Source organism: Cibotium barometz, chromosome 17, assembly GCF_041138505.1.
Source record: "Cibotium barometz isolate CiBa-2024 chromosome 17, ASM4113850v1, whole genome shotgun sequence".
In the NCBI taxonomy this organism is placed as follows: Eukaryota; Viridiplantae; Streptophyta; class Polypodiopsida; order Cyatheales; family Cibotiaceae; genus Cibotium; species Cibotium barometz.
In genome coordinates this window covers 23,266,012-23,282,657 of record NC_141062.1, presented here as the reverse complement: position 1 = coordinate 23,282,657, position 16,646 = coordinate 23,266,012, and the positions used below count along the sequence as shown (strand labels likewise).

General features: G+C 44.2%; 1 protein-coding gene across 2 annotated transcripts in view; it reads left to right on the top strand.

The window, feature by feature from the left end:
* Nucleotides 1-3,915: 3,915 nt before the first annotated feature.
* The window catches only part of LOC147629799 (MADS-box transcription factor 23-like), a 67,887-nt gene continuing 55,156 nt past the window's right edge, over nt 3,916-16,646 (top strand). For both annotated transcript variants that reach the window (XM_086810850.1, XM_086810849.1), the window contains exon 1: nt 3,916-4,265. In XM_086810850.1, coding sequence (XP_086666976.1) covers nt 3,928-4,265 — 338 coding nt within the window. In that variant the 5' untranslated portion in view covers nt 3,916-3,927. The remainder of the gene's footprint in view (nt 4,266-16,646) is intronic.

The window sequence follows — 16,646 nt, the reverse complement described above, 5'->3', positions numbered from 1 at the left end:
CCCCTTCGATGTCCCGTTTCACAGCCTCAGCTTGCGGCTCTTCCGCCAGAGTCACAAGTGCAAGAGATGCTTCTTGCACTGGGGTGACAATCTCCTCCTTTGGGTCAGCTTCCTTGATCATCAAGAGATAAGGTGTGGCTTTCTTTGGAGGAGTGGCCTTCCTCTTTCCCTTGCTTTTCTCTGTTCCCTCCAAGATCAGGAGGGCAAGAGTCATGTCCCACCTCAAAAAACTTGTGCGGATGTTGCCCATTCCAAGACCTACCAGGTTATCTTCTTCCTCCTCCCTTAGATATGTGCTACTAAGGCCTTTGAGGAATCTTGCAAGCCTGAACCTGAAATTTTTGTCCGCTTTGTAGGTATGCTTGATAAGATCCACAGGCACCCAAGTCCCCTCCTCGTCTTCAAAGTTGACACAATATTCAGCCATGTATGTGTCCATGTAGCTAGTGAACGCCCCAAACACGTCATTATGGAGTTCGGCGGTGCCTTCCATGTCAATAGATTTCTGAAAGATGGGTGCAAGCTTCTCGATCAAGTGACCGAGGTCAAGCTTCTGCAATTGATATAGGAGAGCTTGGGCGGGGGTGGCCATGCTTGAGTAGCGAAGAAGGCGAGGGGACCGCAAAGATGCCAAGAGTGAGGAGATGAACTCAAAGTGGCCAAAAGTGACTTATAAAGAGGTCTTTAAAACTTTTTTTATGTTTAAAAATTCACTTAAAACCTCCAAAAAAATAAAAACACGCGACATAACTTAAAAGTGCACAAAATTGAACGCAAATTACGAGTAGCCAAAATTGTTTTGAATTAATCTCTCAAAATCTGTTACATAGCTTGCTTGATATGGATACATCTAGGGAAGGGAATGCTTTTACAAAAGTAAGATGCCTCTTTCCTCTTACGTAGAGGTGTGTTATCAATCACAAATGAAATGTCACCTTTCAGTGCAAACCTAAGGCCTAAGTACTCCCTTAGGTTCGCCATATTCCAATCAGCATTTACTACAATATCCCACACATCAGCTTGCGTGCTAACATGTACATCAAGCTGTTCTGCATCGTTGATGTCCCAATCGAGTGCTTGCCATTCGCCTCCAGTCAGCTTCCAACGTCTGTAAGGAAAGATAATAGAGAGTTGTTGCTTTCCAAGCTGGTACCGAACGACCATCTTCTCCGACACCACCATGCACTTTATCTTGTCACCCTGATGTTGAATAACCTTCAAATCCCACGAAGGTGGCAGAAAGGCACTCATTACTGTGCCTCCCTTTGCAATCCACATTGTAGGAGTCCGCCGGTGAACATTAGCCTCCTTGAACAAAACACAAACAAATGTAAAGGCATGAAGAACGTGAGAGTCGCACGATGTGACCCATAGGTGCACTTCATTGCATTGCACACATCAATCTCAATCCGACTTTTGGTTAGTGCAACCAAAGTATTGTCGGGCTTTGGCCAATCATGGTCCATGAGACTTGGTGTAGGGAGCCTCCGTAGAGTCCCAGAACCATCTCTTGACGTGGGTACAATATACTCTGCATGAAAGAAGAAAACTGAGCGCTCTAAAAGCTCTGATGCCGAACAACCAGTATATAGTAGCTTGCCGATTTCAAAGTGGTGCACCTCAAAGGTTCCAGAAAGGGCCTCTAAAGGCTCCCATTCCACAAATGTCGACGGAAAGATGTCTGCACAGAACATTACAAGAACACACTTGAAAAAATCAAGCTTCCGTAACATGAAATGATATTAGCATGTCTCAGTGCAGCCCATAAAACAAGAAGCACAAATAAAACTTACAATTTGCAGGAAAGCATTTGTGATTGGCATTGTCAACACGGAGTTGCGATGCCTTATAGACGTGTTGGATCATGACCTGCTTGCTTCTGTCAGCCCCCTGCTTGAGATCCACTATGCGACCCTTCCAATGGTGTGACTTTAACCCTATGTATCTGCGAGAGACTTTGTGGGCTCCCCTTGTGCTTGGACGCATCGTCGCCCACATTCCTTTTGCAAAGGTGCTTGTAACCCACAAGCCAGTGTCGTCTTGTTCGTTGCTGCTGCTAAAGGACTCCACCCTTGAACGAGGTCGGTGACTCATTGTGCTTGGCTAACCGATTAAGCTAAATGCTATGAAGTTGTAGGTGTGTGAGAAGATCTCTGCAACCTAATGCTAGCAGAGCATATAAACTGGCAAGAGGAGTCAAGAATGTGTATAAGCTAGCAAGAGGAGAGTGAAGAATGTGTGCAAGCAAGAGAGGATGGACTTGATGGGAAAAAAAGTGGACTATTTTCCAAGCTTTCCATAGCCAAGAAGATCTCTGCAACCTAATGCTAGCAGAGCATATAAGCTGGCAAGAGGAGTCAAGAATGTGTATAAGCTAGCAAGAGGAGAGTGAAGAATGTGTGCAAGCAAGAGAGGATGGACTTGATGGGGGAAAAAGTGGACTGTTTTCCAAGCTTTCCATAGCCAAGAAGGCACAGAAAGATAGATCTAACTTTAGGAGGGAAGGGGAAGGCAGAATGGGGAGGGAGGAGGCCAAAAAAAGACTCTTTTAGTTAGAGAGAGACTCAAAACCGAATTGCTAGTTTTAGAGAGAGGAAGAGGGAGTGGGGAGAGGGAAAAGTAGCTTTAAATGAGGGATAATGATGGGGGGGCGTTTTTGGCCCTAGCCCACTTTTTGAGGTGGGGTCATTTATGCCAGTTTGAGCTGTCTTTATTTAAAAAAGGTGGGAAATTTGATTTTATTGAAAGATTTTGCATTTTTCAGCCCAATTTCTTTAAAAAAATGGTATGATTCAAGTTTGACCCCTACATATTAGGGGCAGGGAAACCCAACATTTTTCTCCACATGGCCTTCTTCCATTGCACCACTCCTTAATGACTGTCATTAGGCTTGGGGCAAATTAAAGGGCCCAAGAAGACCCCAAACAAGTCCTAATGCGATCGCAAAAGGGACTCCAGGGAAAAACCGAGAACGCTGCTCTCCCGACCGTTTGTCAGTTCTTTTGAGTTTATTTGCCCTCCTCTTGAATTCCTTTAGAATACTTACTGCATAGTCTACAGTGGCCACTCGCTTGGAATAGCCTTTACTACACAACGTGGAAGTTTGGCTGTTGGAATAGCTTGGAAGTTTGTCCACTGGCAACATGGTGCCATAACGCTGATATAAATGATCATTGATTATTGATAGGTGATAGCTTAATATTATATATATATATTACCTATAAATTTTTTTTGACGAGTAACCTTCAAAACGACAGATTTTGTACAAAGTGAAAACCCAAAAACGTGCTAAACTCCTTGCAAAAATCAACCCTACTTGTCTCGCTTAACTTTTAATAGGTCATTCCTATGCCGTGGTTTATTGAGAATAAATATGGTAGCTAACTTTAAGAAAACTTTGGCCTTACCGTAGCTCACTTGGAAAAAGGTGTAGGCTAGCAACCCGAGGTTATTGGGTTCAAACACCCGTTCATTGGTGCACCTTGCCCGCTGTGTGTGCTGTATGTAGAAAGGACATGCGGGGTCCTGGTGCCCCTTGCCTGATGTGTGTGTGTTGTATGTAAAAAGAGGGTCTTGTCTAGGTGATTAGTCACCTATTTTTTTAAAAAAAAAAAAGAAAGAAAAGGATTCCTTTGAGGAAACTTGGTGAGCATGGCCATCCTATTTGCGTAGGCTGAAAGAATGGAGTACGGTTGCATGAGGATTGGAATTTGGGATGGTGCCAGCTGGTTGGAGGGAAATTATCGCTGAGTCCTGGTCACACAAAGCAATGTCCAATCATATCATACGGAGTACGTCAGCGAATCTGTGTGCGCCCAATCATATTTTACGGAGTACGTCAGCAGGGAATCTGGTTTCTTTCTAATGTAGGCGGGTGTCCAAAATAAGCCTGGTTTTTTTGTGGGTGGCTTGAAGGTTCACGAAGACATGGCGAGTGCCTCTCAGCTACTGGCCAATGATGCCACATTAGATGCTGGGTCGCAAGAGGTAGAGCATGCTCACGCGGAGACCAACGTCGACGGTGTATGCCGCGACCTTCTGCTGCAGTGCTGCAACAAGCACGTGATGGGCGCCACCAAGGGTGTCCCCCGCGGCAAGATCCAGATCCGACCGATCGAGAATACCGTCAGCCGCCACGTCACCTTCTCCAAGCGCAGAAACGGCCTCCTTAAGAAAGCCTACGAGCTCTCCGTTCTCTGCGACGCCGAGATCGCCCTCATCCTCTTCTCCAGCACGGGCGAGCCCTTCGAGTTTGCCAGCTCCAGGTTCGTTTTCCTCCCGTCCAAAATCTGAAGTTTGAAGGCATATTATTGTAGCTGTGGCCGCACAATATCCAGTCTCTTTTCACCCGAGTTCCAAGGCTAGTTATATTGCTCACCATGGTGACAATGATAGTATATGTGAGGTTAATTCCCGCTTCACGTTTCCAAGATCTGAGGAAGCTGTCTAGTGCAGACGTTCCCTTTAAGTGCCACGCTAGCAAGCTTACTGTTCGCCCCTTACAAATGAAGGGGGTAAATTATTAAGAAATGAGTGAAGGGGGAAATCGCCTGGAGACCGAGCCTCAAACTGAGCTCAAATATGGCTGAAAGCCTGACACTGAGCTCAAATATGGCTAAAAGCCTAAAACTGAGCTCAGATTGCAGATGCATTGCCGGGGAAGCTGGGGGGAGGGGGAGGGGGAGAAGAGGAAGAAGAAGGAGATGCCTTTTATAGAGAACCTAGATGCAGTTCTCTCCGCACATCATAAAAATTGTTTGTTTGTTTGACTCTGGAATTTTGAGACTTTTAAGCTAAAACTTAACTTAATTGTCCTCAATTTTGTAGTTTTACAAAAGCGCACAAGTCAAAGTGTGGGTTCATTGAATATAGATTGTCAGCAATGTCTTTTCTCTATACAACCATAAATTACATTCTATGTTTCGAATGTCTCGCTATTTTTGTTATATGCCCTTATAGATGTTTTTAATGCTTGCATAAATGTTGTTTTTTTTTGGGGCAAAGCTTCTGCATGCATAACTCAGTTTTCATTCTATGATGCACACTCCATAGTAGATTTATAATTGATTCATATGTTACTATCATGAGTAAATTTAGTATAATGGTGAGCATTATAATCTTGAAAATTTTATTATCTTGTCCAAACTCAATATATTCTTAACGTGCATAGATTAAAAATGTTAAATAGTATTTGAGTGAAATGGATCTAGACCAAGATTCAAGAACACATGACCAAGATTCAAGAAAAATGAAAAATTCATGGAATTATCAACAAGAAAGTAGAGTAAATCTATATGCACATGTAGGTATGTGGATAGGCCTAAGTGATTTAACTTCTCACCATGAGGATGACTATCAAGCTTGTTGTAAGGCCTAGACCATAGAAGGCCATCTTCAAGAAAGGAACCAAGGTTAAAGGTTCCTACAATGAACTCAAGACCCTATTTATAGTAGCCTTGCCCATGGCCCATCATTTACATATTTTTGGACCTTAGTCTTGCCACATTATAAACCGTCCCTTCTCAAAGATTTTGTCATCAAAATCATATAAGACATTTATAAGTCATAATAGCCTCAAATGAACTCAATGGGAAGTGGTGAAGGTCCAAATATTCTCTCCAAATGTAAGGAAGTGCATAAGTCTTTATCTTCAATGCATATGTGTGGGACTATTATGGGCAGCCCTTGTTGTAGATGAAATCCCTTGAAAGATTCTTCATGAATGAAAACTCCATGGATAGGCTACAAATGATACATATACTTAGCCTATCATGTCCCGCATCATATCCTTCTATTGTGATAGCTACAGAAGCTTGTTATTTAGGGTAGAGCATCGACCACAACAATGGACTTAACCAAAACTATCCAGAAAAATCAGAACATGCATATAATCCAAAGTACTGCCCATTTTCTCCATGCAAATCATGCCACTTGGTCAAGCAACATCTTCCTCAAAGTAGGTCATGTTGTTGCACATACTCCATATATTTTCAAGTAGCCTCATCTATGGGCAATTGCTTCCACTTGACAAGGAATTCTTCAATGTTCCTATTCTTCAACTCTCTTATTCTGTTGTCCACAATCTTTTCCGGCTCATATATAATCTTCCCTTCTTCGTCCATGGGTGGTAGCTCTTCTTGTGGAAGAGTGCCTGCAAATCTCTTAAGATTGGACACATAAAACATATGGTGAATTCTTGTAGAAGAAGGCAAATCGAGCTTGTAATCTAAGTCACCCACCTTCTTGACTACCATGTATAGACCTTAATATCTATGATCCAATTTTGGATTAGAAGATCCTTTGAGGATGTTATGACGGCTCTTAGGAAGCTTCAATAGTACATAGTCACCTTCTTCAAACTCCATCTTTCATCTATGCATATCCGCACTTGCTCTCATGACATCTTGAGCCTTCTTCATATTGTCCTTGCAAAGTTGAAGAAGTTGTCTTATTCTTTCTAACTCTTTCTTGGCCAAAGGATTAAACATTTTGTCCTCAATCATGAAAGGTAATATATGACACAGAGAGCCTCAAAAGGTGACATGTCTATACTCAAGTGCTTGCTTGAATTGTGTCTGAATTGAGTAAGATAAAGCCACTCATCCCAAGATGTTTGTATATCGTGACAATAATGTCTCAAATACACACTTCAAGCCATTTGTTTGTGCACTCCGTTTGAGGGTGATAGGTTGTAGATGGAGTGATTTTGGTTTCCAAGCTCTCATAAAATGTCTTTAAAAAAATATCCATGAACTTGGTATCCCTATTACAAACTATGTTGAGAGGCAAGCCATGTATCTTGAATACATATTCCATAAATTGATGGGCAATATTGTGAGAAGTCCCATAAGTAATCTTTGAAGCAATTAAATGGGTTGATTTTGTGAGTCTATCCACCACCACAAATATTTGATTCCATCCATGCTTTGTCCTTGGTAGACCCGTAATGAAGTCCATAGAAATGTGAGTCTATTTCCCATCCGGAATTGGCAAAGGATGAAACAATCCACTTGGAAGCTGATGGCTGTCCTTATTCTTTTGGCAAGACACACATTCCAACAAAAACTTTTTGACATCTCTCCACATTCCTTTCCAATAGAAGTTCTTGCTCACTTTGTCAAAAGTTTTAAGCACACTAAGATGGCCCAAAAGTGGTGAAGAATGCATCTTATACATCACCTTGGGAATGTAGGATGAGGTAGGAACCAAGTACACCTTATCCTTGTGTCATAAGAGACCATTACAAAGCTTGTAATCACGGAATTATTCATTATCTCTTCGTTGTAATTTCCTGTAAATATGGGCAGCACCTTCATTGATAAGATATTCCTCTTGAATTCCTTTGATCCATTCACTATATACTTCCATAATTGAAGTCATAGTGCAAGCCCACATTCTTGACAATGCATCCGTAACCACATTGTCCTTCCCGGGGGTGTAGAATATCTCAAAATCATATCCTTGAAGAGTAGCCAATCATCTCTTTTGTTTGGGAGAAAGATTGGGTTGGAAGAGGAAAAATTTCAACTCTATCATCACTTCTCACCTTGAAATGTGCACCATAAAGATAGTGATACCATTTCTTGATTGCATGAAGTATGGCCAACATTTCTTGCTCATAAACATGCAACCCCATTTCTTGCTCATAAACATGCAACCCCATCTCTTTCTCGGATAGCTTCCTACTCTCAAATGTAATGACACCATGCATTTGATATAAAACTGTCCCAAGCTCTCTTCCACTTGCATCCACTCTCACATAAAATGTCTTTGAATAAGAGCTGATGTAAGCAAGGTTTTGAGCTCATTAAAACTCTTATCAGCAATAGCATCCCAAAATAAAACTTCCTTCTTGAGTAAATCGGTTAGAGGTGCTATAATAGTTGCATAATGCTCCATGAGTCTTCTATAAAAAGAAGACAATTCCAAAAATCCTCTTAATTGTGTTGTATTGCTAGGGGTTGTCCATTCCTTGACACATACTACTTTCTTTGGATCAGCCTTAATGCCTTTCTCTTCCACCAAGTGTCCCAAGATATTCAACTTCATTAACCATGAATGCACATTTACTCTCCTTCACATAAATCTTGTACTTCCTCATCTCCTTTCACATGAGATAAGTGCTCTTCCTTGCTCTTGCTATAAATCAAGATGTCGTCAAAGAACACCAACACAAACTTGAATAGGAAGGGAGCCAATATCCTATTCATCAAAGCTTGGAATGTGGCCGGGACATTTGTAAGGCCAAAGGGCATAACCATAAAGTGGAACAATCCCGTTTTGGTTTTAAATGACATCTTCTCCCCGTCCCCCTCCTTCATTCTTACTCGATGGTAACTCGATCTTAAACCAATCATAGTGAAGCACTTTGCACCCTTGAGCTCATCAAGAAGATCATCAATGCCAGTAATTGGGTACCTATTCTTGGTAGTGACTTTGTTTAAGTCACGGTAATCAATGCACATACGAAAGGATCCATTCTTCTTCTTCACCAATAGAATAGGTGATGCAAATGGAGATTGTGAGGGTTGGATAAGACCCATGGTAAGCAATTCTTGTACTTGCTTTGCCACTTCCTCTCTTTCCACCTTGGACAAAAGGTAAGGAGACTTATTTACAACCTTTGCATTTGGTTCAAGCACAATAGCATGGTCAATCTCCCTCTTGGGTGGCAAACTCTTTGGCACTTGAAAAATGTATATCTATGTGGTGTCCATCAATACTATCCATCCCCTCTTAGATATTGCCAAGGGTCTTGACATCCTTCTTGAGCCACTTTGGAGTAATCAAAGAGAGCCCTTTTGATGCATTTACAGCCAATACCACTTGTTGTCCACCATGTGAAAAGCTCATAACACCTTGTGTGGAAGTCACCAAGAGAAGCTAACCAATCACATCCCATAATCACCTTAATGGGGCCCATGTCCAAGACCATTAAATCACCTCTCCAAGTGCCATATGAAGAAGAAAATGTCACTTGTGCTGCAGAAGGGCAAACCAAGGTAGCTTTCTCATTTTTCCCATTTGCCACTTGCACTTGGAAGGTTATGGGTGGCTTCGTTGGAGATAACTTGATAGAGTTGATGGATTTAGAGTTAATGAAGCTATGTGTACTCTCGGAATCCACCAAAATGTTGTGTGCAACTCTCCCATTAATGGTTTCCACTAATCTCAAAGTATTTGGGCTCTTGCAACCCGCAAAAATCTCTTGAGAAATAGAGCATACGCAAGCTGTCTTTTCTGCACTTTTTGGCTCTCCCCCCACCAGGATCAAATGGAAACTCATCCTCTTCTTGGATGAAAGAGTGATTCTCCAAAGTATCATCATGTGCCTCTTCATTGAAATCCTCATATTCCTTTACCTTATGAGATTTCTTTGAATCATCCACTTCATCCTCCATAAGAATCATAGTGGCCGTCAACTTCTTTGACTTGCAAACATGCTCGGGTGACCACTTTTCTTTGCATTTGAAGCACAACCCTTTGCTCCTCAACTCTTAAATCTTAGGATCATCCATCCTTTTGTGTCTTCTTGAAGGGTTGAAAAGTCTTCTCAACAAAACCATTACCTTTCTTAGCATCATTTTGAACTCCACTTTTGGGCTGTCCACCTCCAAACAATGATGAAAACCTAGAGGTAAAATTGGGTGTTGTAGAAGGAAGGCTTTTTCTAACATTTGAAGAAGTATTGGATGGTTTTTGAGAGGGTATAAAATGGGTTGAGATTTTCTGTACTTTGGTTCATAGAGCTTCGTCAACCTCATAGCCTCTTTGATTGTGCTACGTCTTTGTGCCGATACATCTGCCTTGATGTAGGAATCTAGACCATGCACAAACTTCTTCATCTTCATGACTTAATTGAGTCCATTCATAAACATAGAGAGATTCATAAATCTTTTGATGTACTCTCTAACCAATGTGCCCTTTTGTGAGAGTTCATACCATTCTTCATGGTATCGGTCAAGAAATAAGGATGAAACAAATGCTAAATTCATCTCTCTCTTCAATTCTTCCCAAGTATGAGGCATAGTCCCTTCTTTGATCACATGTCTCCACCATTGGTGGGCATAATCTTCCAAGTATAAGGATGCCAAATGCACTTTATCTCACTCATTATTTGGATATAGATGAAAATATGTCTTGATTTTTTTCATCCATTCCTCTAGTTCATATATGTCCTCCCGATCTTGCTCAACCACATCCTTATCCACATACAACTCTTCTTCAAGCATAGAAGGTTGATTTTCCTTAGAATGCAATGTTGCTCTTTTGGGTTCTGCAAAACTTGATTCCAAATGATTTGACCAAGAAGTATTTTGCTTCTCATGTTGTTGAGAGGGACCAGCTTGGAAAAATCAAGGCTTAATTTTCCTCAAGAGGTTTTCTAGCCTCAACCATGAAATCACTTGTGGCATTCCTTGTAAGATCTTCATGGTAAACCTTTGTAAAGGCTTCTTGCATATGTTTCTTGCCCTTGTCTCCTTGGTTACTACCATGCCCATTGTCTTACTCATGGTTGTTTCCGTACATTGTACGACCTCTTTTCGCATGAAATACCGTATGGTACGATGCCGTATGGTATTGTACGGGTTTGTGTGGTCCACAATTTTGATCGTTGGTGCCTGTGCGGAATTTCACCCCGTTAGCCGTTTCTGCCTATTTGATAGCCCGTTGCGATGCCCGTTTAGAGCCGTTTTCTGCGCTCGTTTAGAGAGCAATTTGGATGTCCGATGGAACTTGGCCTTGTGACTTATCTTTAGCCACTCATATGCCATATGGCATATGCTCATGAGTCATTGCCTATAGGCTATAGCCTCTAAGGCTCTACCTATTTAAGGCTCAAGCTCTCTGGCTTCTTCTCCATGCCTTCAAGCTCTCAAGCCTTCAAGCACTTAGCTCTTCAAGCTCTCTAGCCATCAAGCTGTAAGCCTCTAGGCTCTAGGCTTAAGCTCTCTAGCCATCAAGCTATAAGCCTCTAGGCTCTAAGGCTTAAGCTCTAGCCTCTAAGCCTCTAACTTCTAAGGCTTAATCTCTCAAGCCCTTGAGAGCTAGAGTCTAACTCTAAGGCTTGAGCTCTCAAGCTTCAAACCCTCAAGCTCTCTAGACCCTCTCTCTCTCTCTCAAGATCTCCATCTATGATCTCTCAAGCTCTCAAACTCTCAAGCTCTGAAGCTCTGAATCTTGAAGCTCTCTCTCTCTCTCTCTCTCTCTCTCTCTCTCTCTCTCTCTCTCCTTGCCCCCCTCTATCCTTTATTCTTGTATCTTCAAGGTTGCATAATCCATTGCCCAAGGCTCAAGTATCCCTCCTTCCCCTCTTTATACTCCTCTCTCTCAAGCCGCTTCTCTCTTCATCAATCACAATGATGACAGACATGAATGAAGATTTCATATTGCATGCCATCCATGTCTCACAAGCCACGGGAAAATCAAAATGCTATAGGTGGACATGCAAGTATTGTGGCAAGGCTTATGTGAGCGGCCTCACTAGGCTTTGGGAGGAGCACATTTGAAAGGTGGGGGCAAGTGGCACCATGCAAGGAAGTGCCTCAAAACATCGCTAATGAGATGTTTAGAGCCGTTAGGGGTGTCAACCGCCCAAGTAGGAATCAAGCGTCCATGATGAGGTCATTTTCCCACCATGAGATACTTCCTCTCCCGCCATCTCTGCCTCCATTGGTGACGAAGCCTCCGCAAAGAGGCCAAGGTCCGAACAAGGCATGAGGCAATCTTCTTTAGCTGAAGTTATCGGGGGTTCCATGGGTCCCCTATCCCATCTTTGAGAGTGTCAACGTCAAACGGAGAGATAGAGATTGCACACACCGTTATTGAGTGCAATATCTCCTTTAATGTGATCAAGGTGGAGCAATGGAAGACAATGGTGAAAGACATTGCAAATGTGGGCCTGACACAAGATGGATGGACTGGCATCTCATACCACGACATGCGCACAGAATGACTTGATGTGAAGAGAGGGAGAGAATTGATAATTCTCTAGCACCCGTACAAGCAGGATGGGCTAAGTATGGGTGTATCATCCTCTCAGATGGGTAGAGTGATAGACAGAAGAGGGGAATCATCAATATACTTGTGTCTTCCCCTCTAGGCACATACTTTGTACGAGCGGTGGATTCCGGGAAGAAGTGGAGGAAGACAACGGGCCACTTTATATATCGACATATCAAGCAAGCCATCATTGACTTTTTTAAATGTATTGGTATGTATGATGTAGGTTGGCCTAGAAAATGTGGTGGAAGTGATCATCGACAATGCGTCGAATTGCCGACAAATGGGTTGCTTGTTGGAGAGGGATTATCCCTGCATAGTGTGGGCACCATGTGCGTCTCATTGTGTAGACTTGCTCATGGAGGACATGGCCAAGTTGGAGTGGATGAGGACCATCATGCGGCAAGCCACCTCCATCTTCACCTTTTTCACCTCAAAGGTGAAGGTGCTTGCCATGTTCCGTGAGTCATTGCCTATAGGCTATAGCCTCTAAGGCTCTACCTATTTAAGGCTCAAGCTCTCTGGCTTCTTCTCCATGCCTTCAAGCTCTCAAGCCTTCAAGCACTTAGCTCTTCAAGCTCTCTAGCCATCAAGCTGTAAGCCTCTAGGCTCTAGGCTTAAGCTCTCTAGCCATCAAGCTATAAGCCTCTAGGCTCTAAGGCTTAAGCTCTAGCCTCTAAGCCTCTAACTTCTAAGGCTTAATCTCTCAAGCCCTTGAGAGCTAGAGTCTAACTCTAAGGCTTGAGCTCTCAAGCTTCAAACCCTCAAGCTCTCTAGACCCTCTCTCTCTCTCTCAAGATCTCCATCTATGATCTCTCAAGCTCTCAAACTCTCAAGCTCTGAAGCTCTGAATCTTGAAGCTCTCTCTCTCTCTCTCTCTCTCTCTCTCTCTCTCTCTCTCTCTCCTTGCCCCCCTCTATCCTTTATTCTTGTATCTTCAAGGTTGCATAATCCATTGCCCAAGGCTCAAGTATCCCTCCTTCCCCTCTTTATACTCCTCTCTCTCAAGCCGCTTCTCTCTTCATCAATCACAATGATGACAGACATGAATGAAGATTTCATATTGCATGCCATCCATGTCTCACAAGCCACGGGAAAATCAAAATGCTATAGGTGGACATGCAAGTATTGTGGCAAGGCTTATGTGAGCGGCCTCACTAGGCTTTGGGAGGAGCACATTTGAAAGGTGGGGGCAAGTGGCACCATGCAAGGAAGTGCCTCAAAACATCGCTAATGAGATGTTTAGAGCCGTTAGGGGTGTCAACCGCCCAAGTAGGAATCAAGCGTCCATGATGAGGTCATTTTCCCACCATGAGATACTTCCTCTCCCGCCATCTCTGCCTCCATTGGTGACGAAGCCTCCGCAAAGAGGCCAAGGTCCGAACAAGGCATGAGGCAATCTTCTTTAGCTGAAGTTATCGGGGGTTCCATGGGTCCCCTATCCCATCTTTGAGAGTGTCAACGTCAAACGGAGAGATAGAGATTGCACACACCGTTATTGAGTGCAATATCTCCTTTAATGTGATCAAGGTGGAGCAATGGAAGACAATGGTGAAAGACATTGCAAATGTGGGCCTGACACAAGATGGATGGACTGGCATCTCATACCACGACATGCGCACAGAATGACTTGATGTGAAGAGAGGGAGAGAATTGATAATTCTCTAGCACCCGTACAAGCAGGATGGGCTAAGTATGGGTGTATCATCCTCTCAGATGGGTAGAGTGATAGACAGAAGAGGGGAATCATCAATATACTTGTGTCTTCCCCTCTAGGCACATACTTTGTACGAGCGGTGGATTCCGGGAAGAAGTGGAGGAAGACAACGGGCCACTTTATATATCGACATATCAAGCAAGCCATCATTGACTTTTTTAAATGTATTGGTATGTATGATGTAGGTTGGCCTAGAAAATGTGGTGGAAGTGATCATCGACAATGCGTCGAATTGCCGACAAATGGGTTGCTTGTTGGAGAGGGATTATCCCTGCATAGTGTGGGCACCATGTGCGTCTCATTGTGTAGACTTGCTCATGGAGGACATGGCCAAGTTGGAGTGGATGAGGACCATCATGCGGCAAGCCACCTCCATCTTCACCTTTTTCACCTCAAAGGTGAAGGTGCTTGCCATGTTCCGTGCACATGGCACCCTTGAGCTAAAGAAGCCTTCCACCACACGCTTTGCATGCATGTGGCTTCTCTTGGAGAGGCTATATGATGTGAAGACACAGTGGTTAGCCCTGAGTGGATGGAATGGGATGAGAGAGAGACGAATGAGGCAAAAGACATGCAAAAACTGTGCTTGCATGAGGATTTTTGGGCCGAGGTGCGGAGCATTGTCATTGCCATAACCCCCTTCTATAGGGTTTTACGCATGATCGATGTGGAGGGAGCTACCTTGGGCCTCTTGGTCCACTTCATGCGAGATGCCACCTCCGAGTTGCGTGCTTGTTCTTCCCTTAATAAGGACAAGCGTGAAGGTCTTTTGCACATTGTGGATAGGAGATGGAGGTGGATGCGGAGACCTATCCATGGTCTTTCCGCCTTGCTACATCCGACCTACAAATCACCCTTCCTCTTCATCGACATTGAGTTGCTAGAGGACCGTGATGCCTTCTTGCCTAAGGCATTGCCACAGGAGTTCCATGAAGTTCCTGGAAGAGCTCATTAGCTACAATGACTAGAGGGGGGGAGCTGCACTTGCATTACCACCTACTTGGAAAAGGGAGTCTCTTGTGAAACCCCTTTTTGGTGGGAGGCATTTGGCTACACGCTCAGCTGCCTCCAAAAGGTGGCTTTGAGACTCTTGGCTCATGAATGTGCTTCAGGTGGCACGTCAAAAGAGAGAGAGAGAGAGAGAATCGGGCTGGTGAAGGCTCTTACCTCCATGCCTTAACCTTACGTGGCCCCCATCCAGCCTCCCTGCGTGTGCTTATTACGAGTCCAGCATGCCACTGTGTCTGGACCTCCGGGGGTGCAGTACTAAGAAACCATATGTATCATGTGCGTTCAAGGGGTATTTAAAAAACCTCTTACTTGTGAAATTCTCATGAATAAAATGACCCTTTTTCCTTTATAGATTTCAAAGTTTTTTTTTTTTAAATCGATTTAAAAAAAACCCATTCTGTAAATGTATTTCTATAAATTTACCTTAAAATTTTGAATTAAGAAACCCCTTCATTTGAACTCACGTGGTATACTTACATATTTTTAAGTGAACCCCCCAAGGTCCAGACACAGCAACAAGATCACCTCCCATCATAGAAAACCAATGCAAGCTCTAACCACCTTGGCAGGCAAGTTTCCCTCTTAGCCTCTTTATATATATAAAAAATAAAATAAAAAATCCTAACTATTTCCTCAATCGTGCTCTGGTTCATCCGTCAACTTCACCGTTGCTTCGTTCGCCATCCTTGGGTTCTTCCTCCAACCCTTCATCTGCCAACTTTCCTCCCTCTTGGTGGCGGACAATCCTCAACCCCCCGTGTTGACTCACCACCAACCCCCCTCGAGGACGTCCATATCAATCCACCCACTCGTGGACATCCATCTCACCCACTCGTGGACATCCATCTCACCCATTCACTCCTCTCTTGTAGGACGTTCTCTCTATCTCATCCACCCCTCATCTCGTCCTCTAACCTACTCATGCCCTCCCTCACGGATGCCCTCTCATTGTCAACATTCCCCCTTTGGCCCCTCACAGACGTTTCCTCATCCTGTCACCCACTCAACCCCCCCCCTTGGCGGACGTCTCCTCACCCTCCCATCATCTCATCCCCATCTTGGTGGACGTCCTCTAATCCTCTTCCCCCCCTTGGTGGAAGTCCTCTTGCCCTCTCATCATCTCACTCCCATCCTGGTGGACATCCTCTCATCCCCCCCTGGTGAACATCCTCTCATCATCTCATTAATATCCCCTTGCTCGAACGGCCTCTCATCCTATTACCCCCCTTTTGGCAGACGTCCTCTCATCCTCTTCCCACCCTCTTGGTGGAGCTCCTAATCAGCCCTCCTAGTGGGTGTCCTCACCCTTGTGGTAGACATCCTCTCAACCTCCTAACCACCCCTCTTGGTGAACATCCTCACCCTCTCTAGCGGGATATCCTCTCCACCTCATCCCCTCGTGGACATACTCACTCACCTCACCCCCTTCATTCGTCCCGTGGACATCCTCTAACCCTCGCCTCTTGGCGGCCATCCTCTCCATTTCCCCCTCACCCTCTCTTGGACACACTCACTCTCACCCCTCTTGAAAATATCCTCTTACCCCCCTTCACACATCCTAGTGGACATCCTGTAACCTTCACCTCTTGGCCGCCATGCTCTCTGTTCACCCTCACCTCCTAGTAAGCGGACATCCTCTACCCTTACCCTCGTGGTGTCCATCCTCTCCATATCACCCTCACCCCCTCTCGAAAACACACTCACCCCTCCCTCGCGTACATCACCCCACCCCCCTTGCAGACATCATCTTCACCTCACCCCATCGTGGTCAACCCGTTACGTACAACCAATCCAACCCTCCATCGTGACACCCTCCCAACCCCCTACCGCGATTGGCATCTTTATTCCATAACCTTACCACCCCCTGCTCTTTGCCCGCAGCACCCTTACCACCCCCTACTCTTCACCCGCCGCA